General features: G+C 36.2%; 1 protein-coding gene and 1 long non-coding RNA gene across 2 annotated transcripts; both read right to left on the reverse strand.

Moving 5' to 3' along the window:
* Positions 1-1,517: 1,517 nt before the first annotated feature.
* Positions 1,518-16,727, reverse strand: LOC100369414 (uncharacterized). Its single transcript, XM_002734109.3, has 8 exons — positions 16,542-16,727; positions 10,022-10,149; positions 9,675-9,797; positions 8,497-8,600; positions 8,025-8,097; positions 3,997-4,058; positions 2,512-2,565; positions 1,518-2,395 (listed from the first exon to the last, which is right to left on the reverse strand). Exons 1-8 carry the CDS (start codon positions 16,709-16,711, stop codon positions 2,303-2,305), a joined length of 807 nt encoding a protein of 268 aa, XP_002734155.3. The 5' UTR covers positions 16,712-16,727; the 3' UTR covers positions 1,518-2,302.
* On the reverse strand, positions 14,760-16,480 carry LOC146750448 (uncharacterized). The gene is made up of 2 exons (XR_014931036.1): positions 15,413-16,480; positions 14,760-14,933 (listed from the first exon to the last, which is right to left on the reverse strand). It is a non-coding gene; the product is annotated as an uncharacterized LOC146750448 (long non-coding RNA).
* Positions 16,728-21,573: the final 4,846 nt, after the last annotated feature.

Here is a 21,573-nt window from a genome sequence, read left to right on the forward strand (position 1 = left end):
CGTCGCGCGACGCATGCGCCAGATATGAATCTCATATAAACAAAGATGGCGATTTTGTGCACACCAACAAGTACAAACAGACAAGCTTTAATTTGGTATTTTTTTGGTGATTTTAAGGATTTTAAGTAAAGTTCGTACTTGTGATTGCATTATAAAATTGCACTGGATTGTGGGAATATCAATGTTTATCAACACAAATGTCGCACGTGCGCAGCGCGACGACTAACGTTTAATAATTTACTTGATTAACATAGTGCTCAGTCAAAAAAAATAACTATATTATACATTCATGGGTACTAAGATATTATGTGCTACTTTAGACATACCGCCACGGATATTCATCACATGTACACCCAATATTTTATACGAGAATCTCGTGGGGCACCAAAACTGGGTAGAGGGGTACCAAAGTCAGTTTTTAAACCAATGTTTATATATCAATAAAGACAAGATAACACTTTGTTACTTGATTTAAACCCAGTACGCATGCACAAGACCAGTTGATAGTTATTAATGTGGTTGCGCCTCTAATTTACTGTGTATATCTGCCTGGGCTACGTGTAAGGCCTCATGGGGAGTAATCGGAACAATTTAACGATATTTAAACGGAATTCGGGTGGGGATTCAGGTCTTGTATATAGATCAGTGTTTATTCAAAAAGGGTACCCTGTACAGCTCGAATATAACATATGTACACACTGAATTTATACCTATTTTAACGGAAAATAGGACCCCTATTACACCTACAATCTTGAAAAACGTAACCCATTTCAATGGCACGTCAAAAATAGATAATTTCTACACAGTGCCCCCTGGGACGAAAACGTGGTTGTGGTTGTGCTTGTTCGAATGATTTTTTTTTCGAACATAGAATACAGTTGACCCAGTCACAATTAAACTATGAATGAGTTGTAAGTTTTGTATAATACTTGACTGTATACACAGAATACATTCGGGTCCACCGCTTTTGCTATATTATCATTAGGGAAGTGATTGAAGCCCACACAAAAACAAATGCCGTCACCGCCATACCATGGGCTTTCTGTTACCTAAGACTATGTTTTTATCTAGTTTGGGTTTTGAACATTCATTCATTGTATTGATTTCATTTTTAAAAGTTCTACAGTCAAATAAATATGGTTGGACAGTTTTATTGATTAAAAATGTTTTTAACTATGCTTTGATGTTATGGCCTTCTAAAAACAATTTCGAAAGACAATATTTAACATTGTTAACGATGAAGACAACCCCAAATAGATGCCAAAGTGTTCAACATGAAAATACCTTCCTCTGACCTATTGTATAATAATTTATACGTACAATTTGAAAACAAACTACAATTTGTATAACAATTTTACATCAGAATGTTATATTATAAATTATCGGGATATCCAATAGCTACGATATGATAGTGTTGTATTTCAACCTTACATAACCGTTCGATTCTTTGTGTGCCAATGTACATACTATGGTACCCTGACCTGTGCTAATATTAATACTTATATTCTGAGAACCAATTTGTTACGAGAATATAGCAATTACCTTTATTTTGATGTATTACATGACCGAATAGGGGTATTGTTTGCCAATGTGCTGCCAGTCCTAGGTGTCTATTATTTTTTTTAGCAAGAACGCACATGGTGTAAGGCTTTCATATAGAGTTACCCCCGGGATACAGAGACACAACGTTGCTTGGTTGAATACTAGAATGGGAAGTGACTTTAATTACATTGATATTGTGAACAAATTCACAGGAAGTACATGGTTAGTACATTTATGACTATAACTATTGATATATCACATATCATGGTATTCAAGGCTTTGTGTGTATGATAATGTTTAGATAAGCAGAGTGCTTAACTACATTACACCCATTATTAAGCTTGTTAGACATTTTTGTTGTTAGTCAAAAAACTATAGACAATATAGACAAATACAATAAACCAAACATCAGAAAAGTGATTTAGTAGTTTAAGACTGAATGATCCAAACTGAAAACAAATCTTTTGTAAATCACATATTATGATGTCACTTAGACCAAGCTTAAATTACGCAATAACTGAATTACGAGAGCAATCTTGGCCATGTTTTTTTGTTGCAGAAAAAGTGATGTTTATGTGCATCTGAAAGTATGTCTCGTATCTCTTGGGACAAGTATTGCAAGCTTCACATTGTGCTGAGTCAGAAAGTAAATAAAAAAAAAACCGAGTGCTTATGTCATACATTGTTTTTGTGTCACAATGTATGTTTCAACTGAATGTATCCAAGCAATTTCTTGACCCCATCATCTCTTCAAATAACATCACTGCGACCAACTTCCGGCATCCAAGGGTATACTTGCACCAGTAATTTGGTCTGCTGCTGGTGTGCAAAGAAAAGCTGCCACATCTGCAACCTGAAATGAATTAAAATACAAGAAATAATGAACAAATCAACTACCGAAGACTATGTCTGTAAAATAGTATAATTAATTATTTTCCACAGAATATGTTAAATTAAAAAACCTCATACCTGTTCAACAGTGACATACTGACCAGATGGATTTCTTGCTTTTAAATATACTGCCTGCAAACATGTCAATAAAAAGGAGTGTGCAATATATATTTAAATGTGCATAACAATAATACTAGTTATATTCATCAAACCTTTCTGTAACATGAAAAACTGAGTAGACAGTTTGTCAGCTGTTGATGGTACACTTCAACCCATAACTCAATACTTTACACATACGCATTTTGTTATTCGTCATATCTATTTTTCAATCTGTAATTACACAGTATGCAGGTGCACAATGAATAAGTGTCACTACGTGCCGACCAAGAAAGCGGTGGAGGAAAGTATAAAGTTTATTGGTCGAAATGCTTTCGAGAGTTAAATACAATATGAACAACAATCGTATATTTCGTAAATAATGCAGCACACAACCCAGGAAAGTCAGAGGGCCTAGTCAATTCAAGAATGAATGGATGGATGGATGGATATATGGATGGAAGATTGGTGGCAATGGGTCTGGGAACTATAAGAATTCAATACACCAAGTAACTAGAAAGTCTGTAATTGCATTAACATGAGATGGTCATAGCAGTTATAATTAGCAGTGTTGCATGTTGCTGTACAAAAGGATATATAATATATGCTTCAATAAATATCTGAATTTTTACATTTAATTGGAGTACTTGTAAAAAAATGCTTACTAACACTTGTGTTTGACTACCAAATTAACCGGCTGGTCAACAACTATTCAAACTAGTAAAAACAATTAAACTTTGAGGGATGCAGAGAAGAAACAATCGTTGAATGACAATTACTAACGATATTTCATACCTCAAGTTGAAAATGTCACGTAAATTTCATCTGTGATCACTAAGAAATCCAAAACTCAATTTAGCCTGCAAACGGTGGTAATTGCAGCAAAATTAACACCAAAGACTCTGACTGCAAAATTGCCATTCTATTGTAAACTCTGTAATACTGAAGATGTATTTCGGCAGTACACTATTCTGATTGGTTAATTCGCATTCTTGACATATCTATTCAAATATGACGATGACCGATGTTTTAGAAATTCTCTCACGATAACATGAATTATACGTACATATATTTCACAGAAAACCAAACAATTAAGCTTGTATGTACCAAACGATGATTTAATAATAAGCAATGATGTTAGAAGCTCGAAAAGTGTTTTACATTTTGTGAAAGTCGATGGTCTACATGTATTAATTTTTACACCATCGATAGCACTGCATACCATCTCTCAACAGTGGCTGTGTTCTCATCAATTATGGCTTAAATTAGTGTCCAACTCTAGTGGAGACTAACATTTTTAAGTTGTTGTGGTACACATAAAACAGCATGAATATTGGCGAGTTTTGGTCATCTCGTGCACAGGTGAATTTAGAATATTAGGTTAGTAATAACCTTGTGCCCGCCCGTGCAATTAATATGCTGTAAATGCAATGCAAACTCAATCAATTGCAATTGAATTATACTTACTTCACTTTCTTCAAAGGACATTCCATCTAGCTCAGCTCTTGTTTGTATACTCGTTGTAATCACTAACAATCAGAAATAAATACATTATGTGTGATATATTTTTCACCGACATTCAAACTTATGTGGAATGCATTGTTCCATTCAATTAATTAGTGATGTAGTAACAATTAAAAAACCTAGTGAACAAACATGCAAACGGCATGAATCTGCTAGTAAATATTCCTTATGCTACAGTTTATATCGTCACTTCCAAGTCACTGGCACTATTTGTTAGTAAGTTATTGAATAATATTAGAATAATGAGTTATATAATTTGTTGCTATCCTTTGTCCAGATAATTTTACCGGGGCTACCGTGTGGTGCACTGCATGATGGGGTCCCACAAACATTTTTCAAATTCTTGACCAAGTCAGATTTGGAGCTACATGAGTACTGAGCTTTCATTGTGCACTGATAGACTATGCTAGACACTTAGAAATGTAAAGGATTTATGTTCTCAGGAAGATGTCATTCAACATTTAATGGCAGATAATGATATGTTGTTTGGTATAAAAATACATCAACACAACTAACATGGTCACATCAACATAACTAGAACCAACAGTTTACTTTCGAGTGACTTATATAATTAACTGAGAAATCTAATGCTTTCGGGAAGCCATTTCAGCAGAAAGGTGCCTTTGAGCTATTATTACTGTAATTGTAAAGCTTTCAGGGCCATTTTTACAGGTTTTGCATAAATCAAATGCATTGTTTGAGATAGGGAAGACATAAATAGTTAGAATCATTCATTACCTCAACGCAATTATGGTGGTAGGTGCGTTTGATAGATAGCGTGGATGTGACACATCATAAATTAAAGGCCAGTACATAAGGTGCCAATACACGTTTCATATTTGGAACTGAACTCATTGAAGCAAGATCTGACTAGTTTAGTTATCTGTCAGCCACATACCACATGAATGTACAAGCACTGGGATCATTTCATATGTGGTCTATAAATTAACCAACGCAAAAATAACTATAATGGCCAACTATAATTTGCATCTTCATAGTGAGAAGCATACTAGGCTGAGTGCCTGAAGGGGTTATGGGTCGAGCATTGACTATGGCACAAACTTCGACCATTAATGAAGAGAGTAAATCGTGCATTATGGTTTGCCAAGTTAGACGTACATGAAGTTAAGAACTTGTCTGACTGCACCGATCTGTCTCTTCCAAATGCCTCTGAAATGCGAGGCATGAGATAGGTTGAACACCCATTCACATTGACATTCTGTTAGAAACCTTTGCACTTGATTCTGGTCAAGTTCTTTGAGTGCTGCTTTTATTTTGTTCTTCACTCCAATGAAGTTGGTCCCTGATCCCGGCTCAGTCTCTTAACAGGGCCATGAATAACTATGGAGCGATGCAGTGCGTTGATGGAGGCAGATGTACCCATTGAGTCTATGATTTCAATGTGTATGGCAGTTGTATAGAGGCATACAAAAATCACATCCCATTGTTTGGCTCATGGTGAACCACCTCTAGTTCTCCTGTTCACTACACTCCGGGAGTCGAAGACATCTATCCTCACATTTGTGAATAGTGGGGTATTTTCAGCTCCATTGCATCAGACACTTTGCTCTAATTTTTCTGCATGTTGCACATTGATGTAGGATGGAGCTTACTAAGTCATGTAGGCTAAGAATCCAGAAACCTTTAGCTATGATTGTTGCATGTGTGAGTTGACGGCCTTGGTGTTCAGTCTCTTGATGAACATGTTCAGTGATAAGTCGAGAGTTGTGGCTGTTTTTGGCAGTAGTATTGGATGGCGGCCACAGAAATCAAGATCAGTTTCCCGAAGTCTGCCTCCAACTCGGATGAGTCCATCCTCATCCAGGAATGTCGATATAGTGGGCTCCCTATTTTGCTACTTTTACCACCATCATCTGCTGTGTCTAGAGTCATCAGTATCTTGAGTTTATCTGGGAATGGCTCTTATTGTACTGTACGGAAGATAATGATCTCTGCACATGTAGAGGTGACAATCTTAGTTGGAAGTTTACTATTGTAATTCTTGGTTATAAGGGTTGCTACTGCTCTCTAAAGAGCAGTCCAGGCTGAGAATCAGCAGAATAACTTAGACCCTAGGCCATTATCGTTAGGGTTGTGCTGTTTGACGGATGTGGTTAAGATGCGTGATTGTTTTCAAACTTCAGGGTCTTCTTTTATTGTAATGGGCACTTTCTATTTCGTGTCCAGACGTGGAGTCAGATTCTCAGAGGAAGGGTGGACATGTAAGCCATACAGTAAACATAAGCTGCTGTGCTGAAACAGATCTTATTGCGAGATCAGCAGGATTTTGTGCTGTCACTGCATCAGGTTGAGTTTTTAAACTAACATCTATGTAGATTTCATTGTGTGTGAAATTTTTCACAGCTTCATCATAGACGGATTGGTTTTCTGTAGTAATATTCTGTCTTAGGCCTAACCAGAAGAAGCGAAGATAATCAGTGTTCCTTATTGACATGAAAGCTGTGAAACATCGGTTCAACATCACCTATTGTACCTACTGGCTTGCGACAGAATCACAGTATGACACCAAGGAGGCTATTCATCTGACCAGGTCTCTGAAGTAGTGCATCAGTCGGAGAGACAATGTTAAATCTAGCGCTTGAGTCGAATATTTCTGACATTGAGATTTCCTAGGATGGTAAACGCCAAAATGTGACAAGTATCAAGAATTTTTGGCATCCAATTCTGACACTGGGACTGGACTAGCGTGTTTACGATTGATTACTTTTCCCATGAACTGTAGGTACTGTCTGGAGATTGCAATTGATTGCACGTTCAGGGTGACTTAGTCTCTAATATGCCTGTGGTGATCACATTTGAGTGTTCTGTCTGCTGTGTGCGCGTCAAGGTAGTTCACTGTTGCTGTTGTATGGTGTACCAAAGCTCTGATCACGCACCTTACAGTTTTCATACACAGTTCACCAGATACCAACCACCCTAGGTCGGTGTGTTGAGCCCATGGTGGGTTGGTCGGCCAATTTTCTGGTCTTTCTGACTTTCAGTGGTTGTGGACAGTTCTTGTCAACGAGGAGATGTATATCAATGTGTTCTCTAAATTCAGGAATTGTATAGGTTTCAGATGATCAAATTTATTACATATTTCTGGTAAAGGTATCTCGTTTTTCAAGCAGGACTGGAAGTATGAATTTCTTCTTGCCATCGATGGATCATGTGTGGTCAACATGTCTTCCAGTTCTGCGTTCGCCCTTGGCGCTGCACATTGACAGTTCATACTCAAGTGTTGCAAATTGGATCCTGTATCTTTAACATATTAAACAGACAGGTGCCCCCATTCATGCGTTGGGCTGATCATCGTGTACGATATACGATTCTATGATGTTTGTTTGTTTGTTTGTTTTGATTAATTTTGCCATCGGTGGTATACCAAACCAGTCTACCATGCAAGTACTAACCACGCCCGATGCAGCTTAACTTCAGTGATTGGACGAGAACTAGTGTATACTGCAATAATATGGCAGTAGGCTGAATATTCGTTGGTAATTGGATGCCATTTAATGCATCGGCTCGGCAAAACATACCGGGAAAAGGTAGTATCCCTCTATTCCCAAGTTTGTAGTTTGTTTGTACCATAAGACTATTGAAACTTTTTGGGCTAATAACCAGAGGCCAGACGACCAGGCCTCCCTTGTTCGATAATACCGTGTTTGATTCCGCCTGATGCATTTCCCCATGCTTGGCTGGTTGTAAATTTTTCAATTCTATTTGGTCGAAAACTTTGATTTTGTCTGAGGGTTATCAGGCATGCAGATCAAGTTCACGCTGGGTATCTCGAGGTCAAATTATCAGATCAAAGGTAGCAGCAGGTTATATAACCATTCATTTGAATAACAATGAATATTAATAGTAATTACTAACAAATAGTGTAAGTGGCAGGCAGTGACTAAGAGGCTACCAGCTATTTGAACCGAACCCCTCTAGTCTATATCGTTCATGTATATATATGCACTCACTGGCTGTTCTAACCAAGGCAGGACATATAGAATTACAGGTTACACCAGTACCAAAACAATCATTTGCCACTGTCTGCGATAAAATGTATTTGTACAGGTTGAAATTGTAGTTTAAAAAGAAAGAGAGTTAATAATGTTAGTTCTGATGAATATGATGTACCACGATACCGTATTATAACTGATGGAAAAGTGAAAAACAATGCAGGTACCACTAATCGTCGTTTAGCATTTAAAATCACTGAAAAACAAAATACAAATCCATAATGCACACGACACAAACAATAGAGATTATCATACGAATAGGTTTTTATGCATGGACCATAAATAAAGTAATGATTTGCACAACTTTATGTTGTAAAAAGAAATATATTTTTTCCTACTAGTCTGACAGTATTATTTACTCCTTCGTTGATGATCTTTATGTGGTCAGAATTAAAATCTGGTCTGCACATATACCTGTGGGCATACTTACTTTTGTCAACCCATCAAGACCATGTTTTGAACAGATATATGCTACATCAGTGTTTCGCACTTTTTTACTGTATACAGATGATATATTTATAATACGACCCCATCCTGGTGAACAACAATTGCACAAATTAATCATTTAAGGTAGAGATGCAGTTTACCTGACAGGTATTTTAATTAGTTAATTAGGAAACCAAGATGACCTCCCTTGTCCACAAAACTATATATTTTCGGAAAGCTTATTGTATGAATTTTAAAATTTTGTTAGTATTCTTTTAAAGGACACTGTAGTTTCAAATATGCACAGAAATGTGCTTTTTGGTCAAAAGTGATTTAAAAAAATAGCTTCTAAACAATGCTTCTGTTTTCTGTCAAAATTGGTTTATGGGTAAATATATTTACTATGAAGAAAGTGCCGTCTTGAAAACTGTCTACCAGTTGTCAATTTTGCAGGGCGGCAGCTCAAATTTCACTACTTCAAGTTTATGCATAATTAACACCAAGACTAGTTATCTGTACGATTGGTGTAACACTGTTCAACCAAAAAAACAATGCCCCGACGACGTTTTGAAGATAAACACATTGTCAATCATTTGTGAAAATTTCAAAACAAAAGGTCAAAGCGTCTAGGAGCTATTTTTTTAAAGTTCTGGAATGTGCACTAAAAAGAAGCTGAAATAATTGCTAACTTGCATAACAATTCACTTAGTAAGACGTTTGCTAATGCTCATAATTAACATGGCTGTAACAATTCCAAATTTAAATGTATTATCGTTTTGTTAAAAGTTAAATATAGTGCATAAAATGGAGATCCCGTCATTTCTTTTTTTCACCATGTTTCTTTTTTATTATTTATGTATAGTCTTGCTAAATCTTGCTAAGCATTCAAAATAGGGAATGTTTGCATCTGTTATCTATATTTTAAAATCGTTTTTTTAGTATGTTCCACTATTAACAATTCGACAAAATTTTAACAGTCTATAGCCAAGACTGTTTGGATAATAAAAAGCAAAACACAAATTCACTTCCAAGTGCCCACGAACCTGCACCTTAATTAAACAATGACAGCGTGATTTCGCAAATACACATATTTTTAGAAAAAAACAACTGCCAATCAAACATTTACAAGTATACAGTTTGGGTCAAAGTTCACAAATTATTAAATTATAATAGACTATACACCTTTCTTTTTCATGGCTCCAACAGTCAGACGTATGAAGTCAAACGGTGCTGTTAAATTCACTTTGATTATTTCATCCCACCCATCAACTGGAAAACTTTCTAGTGGAGCACGTACATTACGACCTGAATGAAATAATAGAACAATAATACTTATGATATTCAAAATAATTGTTACTGAATAGTTACTAAGACACGTGTAAAGACGTCTGGGCTTTGATCATAATATTTTTTTTTAACAATAATAACTATTTTCCGGATATACGCAGAAGGTAGAAACAAATATCAAACAATTTAATTTAATGTAATTAAATTAATATTAATATTATGAAATTAATTACAAAACTAACCTGCGTTATTAACAAGTACATCAACTCCATTTGGATATAAAGCCGCAATTTTATTGTGACAGAGAATTTCAATTTCAGATCGCTGAAGTAAATCGGCAGTTAGATAATGACATTTCACCTTGAATTCCCTGCAAATAGAAAAGATATTTCCAAAACGACTATTACGGTATCGCAGTACAAAAAGACCTATAATCCCATTGCATTTATAGTTTTGGGGAAGATACTAACCACGAAGTGACTACACTATATTTGCTCTTTCAAGAGAACTTAGGTAAATGACATAGTTGCATCTGTGGTCAAGTAAGTTGTTTTTTTAATTTTCCAGAATACGATATATACAATTCTTGGCTCATATGCTTTTAATACATGTATGTGATTAAATGGATATGACTGAATTTCTTTGCAGATTCGACGACTTGAGGGCTTCAAGAGATACGTAAAATTGGCACTGCTACAGAATGTCCTGACTGCCCCTGACTAAATATGTTTTCTAAAATTTGTCTCTATCATACATATCCTTCGTTACTCCAAGGATATGACCATTGAAATCTCGGAGGAGGGTTAAGGCAGTAAGATCATAAAGTGTTACGAAATCACGTAACATCGTTCCCAATAATGTGGGAGCCAGGTTCAGAGTAATCATGTTCCGGAAACTTGTAAATTCGTTAACTGTGTAGTCAATGGGACAGTGGAGTGTGAATTGGTTGGTATACGCGTACAATGTAGTCGCCTGTGGTGGTCAATGTAACAACACTAAAGTATGAACAATGCGTGTGCATTTTGTGCTATACACGCACAATTTAGTCATATGTGGTCTCTTTGGTGGTTTGTGGTGATATACACATACAATGTAGCCACCTCGATATCTCAGGGTGGTTTGTGGTAGTCAATGTAACAACACTAAACTATGAACAAGGTGTGTACATTGGGTGCTGTACACACACAATATAGTCTCTTGTGGTGGTCAATGTAACAATATTGAATTATGAACAATATGTGTACATTGGGTCCTGTACACACACAATGTAGTCGCCTGTAGTCTCCTAAGGTGGTCTGTAAAGATCAATGTACGTTATTATATTCAATTGTATCCAGTTTGTGCACATTTCGTGTTGTGTATGCTCGTGGAGTCGTCTGTGGTGTCTGATCTACGTTTTTATATTTTGCCAGCACGATTTCGATTTTCGATCTGCTATTTAAAAATTGCGATTTATCAAAATCTTCAAAACAAGAAACCTTAATTGCGTAGCTTAAAAAAATAATATTGGAGTTAATTTGATCGGCATATTCTTTAAACTACCGCATATCACTTACCATAATTTTAAAGGCAAGACCCGTCAAATTACATTTAAGTGAATTTAAGCGACTATTACTTCGAGGACGTACTAGTGAAGCGATGGTCAAATACATGAACCACGACAGGTGAAGATAGGCATCCCTGGTTAGACGGCCGATATCTTCATTCCTATTTCTCTAAACACTTCATGAGGTAAATTCAATATACGCACATTGTTCATAATTCAGTGTTGATACATTGTCCATCACAGATTATGCACATGCATACCATCCCTTAAAGATACATTTGGTATGGTTCAATACACACCGCTCCGAGATACTACAGGTGACTGTATTGTACGTGTATATACAATATGTCTAACTGACTACACAGTTGACAAGTAGGTGCTGCAATTCAGTTGTCAATATAATGAGTTTATGTCGATGCTTCCAAGGCTTTCGATATAGAAAAAGTTGGACGTTATTCAAAATACCTGTGCATCGGACCCCCCCCCCCATTCGTTACCCGACTGTTAGGTAACTGGTATCAATACCAACATTACTGTGTTAAATGGGGAAACGGCCTGTTTAAGTTCTTTGAGGTTACTAATGGAGTTCGTCAATTGATGGTATTATGTCTCCGGCTCTGTTCAATCTTTATGTAGATGACTTAGGTTGTGAATTAAAGGCTTGTATGTGGTTGTCAGGTTGGTACCATACCTGTTAATCATTTAAGCTATGCAGACGACATGTACCTTATTGCCTGTCACTGGCACGGGCCGGAAACAATTTGGCAATGTTTGGTCTAGCTATCGTTCCCACATTACAGTTCATGTACAAGACGTATGGTAGTATATATTTTATTATATTCGTCACCATCGGAAATATATCTTACAATAATCGCCTACAGCGTCAAGTGGGAATAATTATAATAGTTATATTAATTATGCACGGATTATAAATTTAAAGAAAGCATACAGTACTGTTAATATTTAAATCAGTTTGTATGTAAACAAAATAAACTTTAAATAATGTACAAGTGTCCCAACTATCTTGATTTCAAGAATGACAGTGACTAAGCACGGATTGAGGATACGACGACATTCAAACTTAGTTGATTCCGGTACATGATATAACAGGCTAAAATCCATCAATATCGTCAGATTCCGGTAGATACTGTTGAAACAACGTTCGTCAGATGTCTAGTTCGAATAGGCTCGAATTTGGTAGTACGGTTCTAAGCTTGGCTCGTCTCTCAGTTTGCACACGGACGACTGAAAGCCCGTCCTGCTAGTGCGGCGTCCTGAGTCACAGTGACGTGTCCTCCGACCACACCACGCAAACACAACAAAGGAATTTTGAATAAATTAAATATAACATACACCTGTTTCTGCATTCACAACATGCACCTGTATACCAATCTAATTTCAAGACGGATTCTCGCGTGACATTGCCCCCTCTATCAAAGATCTACGCAAACTTTTAAGTACATGTGAGCTATATGCTAACGGTCACGATATTATTTATAACACGAAGGAAACAAAATGTATGTATTTTCCTAGCCGTCATAAACTGAGTAATATACCACCAGTTTATTTATGTACTCAAGAATTAGAATTTGTTGAGTTACTTAATTATTTGGGTCACAAAATTACTCTTGATTTTAAAGACGACATTGACATTGATCACCAGAGACGTTTGTTTTGCGTTCGTGCCAATCTGTTGCTGTGAAAATTTGTGAACTGTAGCACTGAAGTTAAGCAATTGTTATTTAAAACTTATTGTTCAAGTTGTTATTGCTGTCAGTTATGGTGTTCGTTTCGAAAGGTTACACTTACTGCAATGAGGGTTTCATGTAACAATGCTTTTAGGTATTGTTTGGATACCCATATGATTGCAGTACTTGTGTTAGTACAGTCTCTTTCTAAGGTCTATGGTACAGTGTGCGTTGTTAATCGAATACACACATTTCCTTGTCTCAATAGAAAGCTAGTATCGGTATTTACTCAACGAGTTTATATCTCTACTAATGACATTATCTCTGTAATATATAATAATGACATACGTTGGAAGCCACAGTTAGTGCAGTACTGGAATAACTTTTTTTTATTATTTTGTAGCAAAACACTTTAATAATGACTTTAATTTATTATAACTCTATTTCTGTTTCTCTTATTGTTTGTAAGTTATTTTATATGGACTCTGTTTGAAATAAAATAAATAATAATAATGAAATATGAAACTTATAAATATTGTAGAAATATACTGGCCCCCAAACTGCTAGTTTCTGGTTCGGAAGGCGTTCTACGCGTGATTTTATTGCGTTTAAGGACGTTCTATTTCAAGCTAGTTGAAACCTGAAATTACGCGGGAAATTACTTTTATTATCGTTATTACGTGTTAGTTTATGCTGTTCCAAAGATTGAAATTTTTCATTATCTATCTAGAAAATACGAGTCAGAATAAAGGTATTTTCTGATACGTTTTATATTGTGAGGCATCGTGTGGTGATTTTGTACATAAGTAGACATCAAAAGTAACGAATGCAAAAAATGTAACCGGTCAACCGTGGCTATATTCCAGTCTAACCAGTTGTTGAAACTTAGTACCCTGTCGTTATAATTCAAAGGTGTTACCCTCTTTCAAAATCGCTATTTTAGTATTTAAAAGTGCGCTGTCCATCCGTATTCTCGTTTTAGATTATGTGTTTGTGCTGAAAGTGACCGTTGGTGTTTATTTTTTTGTTTCCACGGCCGCACAGAAGCATTGACTGGTAAAATTGTCATTTGCGCTTGTCTTTGATCAGGATCCCTAGCGCGCCAATGAAATGAGACATCCCAAAATGAAAATAGGATTTTTCGCCGCTCATTTCAAAACCCTATTGTTGAAAAATAAATGTCGCCACCAGAGACATAACTTCGAAAATCACAGCTAAAATCTAAAATCGTGACCTCGATGTGGTTCGTAACCAGTCTTGTGATTGGTTGTTGACAAATGCTGAACAGGCCACGCCTCCCACTGTGCCGTGCGTTCGGGCAAACCGTTAGGAATTCCCAAATGGAGTAAATTTGTGTAGTTTTCTTGATTTATTCTGCAGATATCAGTAAAATGTACGTAAGGCTTTGGCGAAATTTGAAGAAGAAGAAGCAATCTGATTAAAATCTGATGTAGTGTACGGGCTTTAATTATTTTAGCTATAAACTTATTTTAATTTTATTTTTTATTACTTTTGTTATTAATGCCCTTTTATTTTATTATTTTACTTTGATTTTGATTTTTTTTTAATTCCGCCCTACCTACATCTGATCCGACGCCTATGTAAGTCCCGTTCAAATCTCGCGTAAGTAACAGCCAATCACAGCCCCCCTTTTATACAGGCTGTCGGTTGCTTACTTTTCAGTGTATACGGACAATCTTTCTGTACATTATATTTTGCCCACTTGAATAAACCATTAATAGAAAATTGCTAGTATATTTTTATTTTCAAAAGAAATTCCACAGCATTTTACAATTTTTGTCATTACATTGAATATTTTTTTCACTTCCAACAAATGTGTACACTTCCAGATACATCTTTGCCAGCCAAGGTTCGTTCATTCAGTCATCGCTTCAATTTTACATCACTGAGCATAATTATCTAGAATGGAAGCAAAGAAATAAGTAAATGGTAATGATTAGAACACTGTAAACAGCTATAGAAAACAATGCAAACTGATTTTAAATTGTATAACGGTCACCGGCCCACGGCATCGATGCAGAAATTCCTGATCAATTGCGATGTGTTCCAAATAAAAAAATATTTTATTCCAGTTCAAATCAGCTCAATTACTTTAATAAAGAGTTATTATATAATGTACAAAATGTTGATACAATTTGATGAATATTTACAGCTACGGCTTCAATACCGTAGACGATTTTGGCCCGATCGTCAACAAAACATCACCCGTCTCCAGGGCAGGCGACTGGAAAAAAGACACTGGTGTTCGGTCGAACCGGTGGAAACAAAATCGTCACTCCCAGAATAACTATGCAAAATAACGATCTAAAGTCGAACCATTCGAGCCACAATATTAACATAAAAATGACTTTCGTTGCATTTGACAATGATAAACTTACCGAAAAGCCGTGTCATTCTCGGTCGCTAACGTCGGTATAATCCACCATTTTATTTGAGTCTGTTTGCAACCTGACTCTGCCCGGTGACGTCATCATGTGCGCTATAGAAGGAGGTCTGTGATTCGTTGACTAAAATCGTCGATAGTGGGTCTCGTTGAAATCTCGTTACATAGGCATCGGGGCAGATGCAGGTAGGGCGGAATTAAAAAAAAAATCACAAAATCAAAATCAAAGTAAAATAATAAAATAAAAGGGCATTAATAACAAAAGTAATAAAAAATAAAATTAAAATAAGTTTATAGCCAAAATAATTAAAGCCCGTACACTACATCAGATTTTAATCAGATTGTTGAAGGAGCAACTAATATTTTTCAACCTGGTATTTTTTTTAGATTTTAATTTTCATTCTTTTCGTCTGTTTTTTCGAGTTTAAAAAATGTGAGCTGGCTGGAGCCTTCATCCCTTGTCTATTTCTTACACTAGATACCAGCCGATCCTCCCCCCCCCGCTCATATTGAGTGCGTACAGTTGATCATAGTTCCTGGGTTCCCTGTGGCTTGACCCGACTGACTATATGATCTTTCTGTTCAACTGTTTAAGCGCGGTGGTCGTCGCGTAGCCCGTGTTCGAATTTGATGTAAATAAACAATGTATTTTACACGCGTTGTATACGTCGCTATGAGTCCCATATCGAACAGGACGCGGCACGACGACCGCCAGCCTTTAAGCTAGGATTTATTACCGTTATTATTATTATATTGTCACGTGATTTGTTCCACCTTATGTGTAATGTCTTAAGTATCTTTATTGTAATTTGTATATACCAATTCGTATATACCGAACAAATGACCCCGATTGAAGTTCATGTATTTCGTGACGTCGCCAGTTCGTGTGTCACGGTAGATACGGCTTCTGGAATTGTGCCCTGGTCGTTAAAGTGGAACCTGTGTTCAATATATCAGATAGCTGTGGTTCCAAAGCTCTGCTTGTGTCGATCTGACGATATATTGAACGTATGGTATTGCCGACACAGTAGAGCTAATGCCATACGACGTTTGATATACCATCAGATCGACACAGGCAGAGCTATGGTCCCACAGCTATATATCAGACTACTGAATTACTATACCTTTGCAATTGTTCTTTGAGAGGTTCAACGTCCACCTCAGACCGCCTTCCATGCAGAATAATATCAAATCCATTTTTTGCTAGGGACTTGGCAATCGCATAACCAATACCGTCACAGGACGTGGATCCGGTGATCAAAGCGACTTTTCCAACACCAGCTGCAACAGCCATCGTATCTGCGATGAACTTTGCCCTAACACTCTACCGCTGAGGGCAGCATTAAAATTTAAGTATACTAGGGAAGCTAGATATTGGAATAATGATGAATTAAATAGTATACGTGTCAAATATACATAAACATAGATAATATGTGTTTTTATAGTTATTTTCTTTATCGGTTTTCCACGTATCGGATAAATAGAGAAAGTCGTACGTATGGCATAAGGAATATTTAACAGCGCCATCACCAACTAATGACGATTGCGCTTTATCTCAACGACGTGCGCGATTGCGTTTCGCTATGAAGAAGATATTGCGCTTAAGGTAGAAGCCTAGTCATAGTTTTTGACAAAATTAGCCATAAATAGCATGATAATGTTCATTATGTACAATCATGAAGCTCTATGAAGTCCTATGGTACAATGAAATAGCATTATTTTGTGTTTTACAGTTAAGCTTTTTGAGAAATGTGTCCTAATATTTGTTGAAAATTGGTAATTTTAGAACAATTCCATAGAACACAATGTTAAAAAAAAAATGCATTTTTTGACACTTTTTAAAACCCAGATTTTTTTTAATATTCCAGAACAACAAAAAGTACTCAATCATTAATAATATATGATTTTTTCAGCCTATGTCGTCCAACTGTCTAGATTTTGAGATATTGCATAATATCTCTGCCATAGGAACCTGTGGTAAAAGTGTTATAATAGTGTCAAAATGGCAACTTTCCACTAACATACAACCATCAATTTCTCCCAACTTTTTTTAGGTCAATATTCTTATATTGCCTTGGAGTTCAGTTTATCGCAAAATGAATAAATTCTGGGTATTTTAATTTATGAGTAGGCTTCTACCTTAAAACAAAATAGACGCGGAATGACATGACTTCATTTTCGGACAAGCCGCGTACCAGACTTGTAAAAGCCATGTAATAATTATATATAACCTCAGGGTATTTCCTCTTTGGTTGACGTTAGCAGGCACGTGTGATTACCGCCAGTTTGTTTATCTATCCGAGCCACATGTGACTGATACAATCCGTAGTTATGGGACCGTGAACAACCATGGCAACATCGTACAATTTCCGACAGCGCGTACAGTCAATAAAGTTCGGCAGTATGTTACGTAACTCTGTGGTGATATGGGTTTTTGATCTGCCCTGTCTTACGCCACATTGTGGTGATATTCAAGTTTCCGACAAACAATAAATATATTAATATTGCCAATTTTCCTGTTTTGTAGAACAGTTTGTTTCATGGAAAGGTTGACATGGGCTAAACAAATCGTTAGGAAGGAAGTGAGATACATTGCCACAGCTTCAAATAATCCAATAGTTATGCGCTGAATCAAATTATCTTATAAGCGAACTAATATCGTTTTCAGGTGGAATATTGTATAAGGGGAATTTATAAAAATGACAAACACTGCGCGGTTTTCTATTTCAACGTCAGCACCAGCCTGATCAGAAATAATTGCAGTGTTCTTAAACAGTTCGGATCAACTAGTTACAAGACAATATATTTTTTTGTATAATTATGTAGTCTCCAGGCCTAACATTATCATGTTGTATATATGACATGTCTGTTGTAAGTTACCGGCAATGAAAATATGATTTCGAAACGCAATACTAATAATAATAAATTACCGACACGAATTTTGTGTTTGTACGGATATGTTACAAAATAAACGAAATGGCATTCTCTTCCATCTGAGGAGCATTTAGTTAAATGAAATCACCAATTTTGGTATTAGCATGAGCGGAAAAACACAGTTTTGACCTTTTTCATAACGTCTATTTGCGGAAAAGTGAAATTATAATTTATTCTACAGATGTGCGTTTACAGTTTGACTGCAAGCTAAATGACCGAACATAATCATTTAGGGATTTCTTCATTTAGTGATAGTATAGTAATCATTAACAATGAGAAAAACAATTCTTGAGTGCCAATTATCATCAAGGTAAAATTATTACTGGCAGGCAGGCTTGTATTTCGAAATCCCCCCAGAATCACGATTTTCTTTTTCAAATCTGACCAATAACAATGCATTGACGAACGTACTATAAGTATATACCATGGTATATGTTAGTAATTTAAATATATTCTGTTCTGTGCAACATCGTTGTATCCCATCATATCCGGCTTACTGAAACGGCAACGGTTGACTGATACATCATGAATAACAGCAACAGCACGACCGAGAACAGCGACATTACAGCTGCAAACGAAGCCCCCAAATGGGTGACTCAATTTACCGGTTATATAGAGCTGATTTTCACAGTAGTGGCCTTATTTGGAAACATTGTATTTGTTGTTGCTGTACTCATCAGGAAGCGGCTGCGCACCACTGCAAACTTGTTCTTGGTCAATCTCGCCTTCACAGATATTATAGCAGCGCTGCTCGTCTCGACCTTCGCCGCTGCAGCCCATCTTCGCCGTGGATGGTTCTGGGGACATACATACTGCATTGTACACTCTGTGATACAACCATTCTTACTAAGTATTTCACTTTACGTTAGTGCCTGTATCGCCTTCAATCGATACGTGTACATCGTACATAGAGAAAAATATCAAAAAATCAACAACAAATTCAGCGTTGTTATTTTCCTACTCTTTTCCTGGCTGTTTCCCATAATCGTCAGAGGCCAGCAGTTTCTCAAGTCACCGTTTTTCTACTCATCGTCAGTATATAGATGTCGTTACAGCACTACCCAGGTAATCACGGCGCTGATAATTTACGTCCCGTGCGCTATTGTTGTCATTTGCTACACGCGCATTTTCATCTATGTCCGTAAAAGCAGATTACGAGTCCAGGCTCACCAGCAAAGTCTGCCAAACACAGCTACAAACAATACACCGAAAGGTCCCAGCAAACAAGAACTTCGCATGATCGCCGTCTTTTCCAGCGTGTTTATTCTGATTCTGATGGGGTACCTGCCATTCATCATTCTTGTGAGTGTATATCAGGCAAAAGGACAGAGACCTCCTGTTGGCATAACCATTTTACTTTACCCATGTTTACATCTTGCAGGAGTTCTAAACCCAATCATTTACGGACTGAGCAACAGACATTTCCGTGCGGCTTACAAAGATATTTTCACAAAATTTTCAAATTCAAACTCTGTCATCGTTGATGTGAATATATAACTCGGGTTAGATAGACATACACATTAATGTTTAATCAACTTTTATGGACGGCATCTTATGTATACTGTGTTTCCATCAATGTTGTGTGTTTAACCGTTATTGTTGAATATTGAATCCGAACTGTTATATTTACGAACAATTATACGTGAATGTGCGCTATACATTTACATTTTGGAATGTAATCGTTTGATACATAATATTTTTGTTTTTGAAAATAATGTTTCATTGATACATGTATAGTGTATATTACTTTTGATTCGTTAACATATTGTATTTTGAGAACATTTAATATCACTTTATTGAGAGCATATTTAGATGTATTCTAACTTGTTTCTGTGGGGAGATTGATGGACCATTTAACATTAATGTTATTTCTACATTAATTGTGTGTAAATTTATGTTTATAGTTTATATTTATAAAATGAAGCTGTTTAATTCAGTATCCACAAGCCGGCCGTGTTTTCTTCTTGATAATGTGTGATAGGGATATCTGTGCTATTTGGTGTGCTCGTAGTGGGGAATACCAATCAATAATGTATTAAGTACATCAATATAACTCACTGGTGGATGCGATGTTTAGTGAAAAAAAGGTTTCAGGACTTTATGTGTTTGTGTTCAACTGTATATGTCTACTGGGCCTGGTGCATGTGGTCCTGGCCCCGGAGTATGCTAGTCACTGTGCGAAAAAAATGAATTGACAAAGCATCATGTTGTATGTCAAAGTGAACTAAAACGTCCGTCAGTTTACCAGATGTACACGGAGTTCACCCAAGTCGCTAATTGTAAATCATCATATCAAGTATACGCACAATTGGTACAAAGTGTTGCAAAGTCTTCAGGTTCATGAAGTAATTTTTAAACTTGATGTAGTCAGTTTCCAAGGATGAACTTCAGCACCAATATAACGAAAATGACCTTAGTGTATTGTACCCTTATTTAACCTTATTGAACATACAATTTGTTAAGGAGCCAAAAACTGAGAATATTTATTTTATTTTAGACCACACTTCACATAATCTTTTTGTCAGTTCCTAATCATACTCGAAACTATTTGCACTAATGTTCCACTCACTCTACTGGTTTATTTTGATACAAAATTCATAAAACGAACGGAATTACAATCTCCCAATCGCATTTTTATTGAAAACGTAGTAGTTTTGAGAAGCAACAAATAATATCGCATACTAGTATTTGAATTTCCTAATAATTTATACCGAGGTGTAAAAATTTACGCTCACGCCTCACAGCTCCATATTACACAGAATTCACTATGATTCTCATCATTGACAATTCATTTTGCTAAAACTGACATTTTAGACCATATTTAAAACGGGGGAGGTGGGTGTGCTGTCAGTATTAGTTTTACAAAGTTCGTTTAATTTGCAAATGGCTCCAGAAATGTCCAATTTACCACAAAGCCTGGCGAAAGCAATTTATAATAAAGGCACTAAAATGTTGTCAACCCTAATACTAGTCTTCATAACGTGGCAGCTAATCTGCATATTTCATTCATTCAAAGACAAAAGAAGGTTTTGAGTTCTGAACTAAGTTTAGTTTATGTTTACTTAAAATACTACTTTACTAGCAATACCTAAAACTATTCAGCAATTCGAAGAAAATATATTTTACATAATTTACGATTACAATCAATGTGATAATAATAATAATAATAATAATAATAATAATAATAATAATAACAACACACACATAGCAGTCCGTCATCTG

The sequence above is a fragment of the Saccoglossus kowalevskii genome, chromosome 1 (genome assembly GCF_978046115.1).
Source record: "Saccoglossus kowalevskii chromosome 1, keSacKowa6.1, whole genome shotgun sequence".
Lineage (NCBI taxonomy): Eukaryota > Metazoa > Hemichordata > Enteropneusta > Harrimaniidae > Saccoglossus > Saccoglossus kowalevskii.

Coding starts and splice junctions, on each gene's coding strand:
- LOC100369414 (XM_002734109.3), bottom strand. CDS start 16,711: ATGGCTGTTGCAGCTGGTGTTGGAAAAGTCGCTTTGATCACCGGATCC. Junction 9,798..10,021: donor TGTACTTGTTAATAACGCAG/GTTAGTTTTGTA, acceptor TATTTCATTCAG/GTCGTAATGTACGTGCTCCA. Junction 8,601..9,674: donor TGGAGCCATGAAAAAGAAAG/GTGTATAGTCTA, acceptor GTTGTTCACCAG/GATGGGGTCGTATTATAAAT.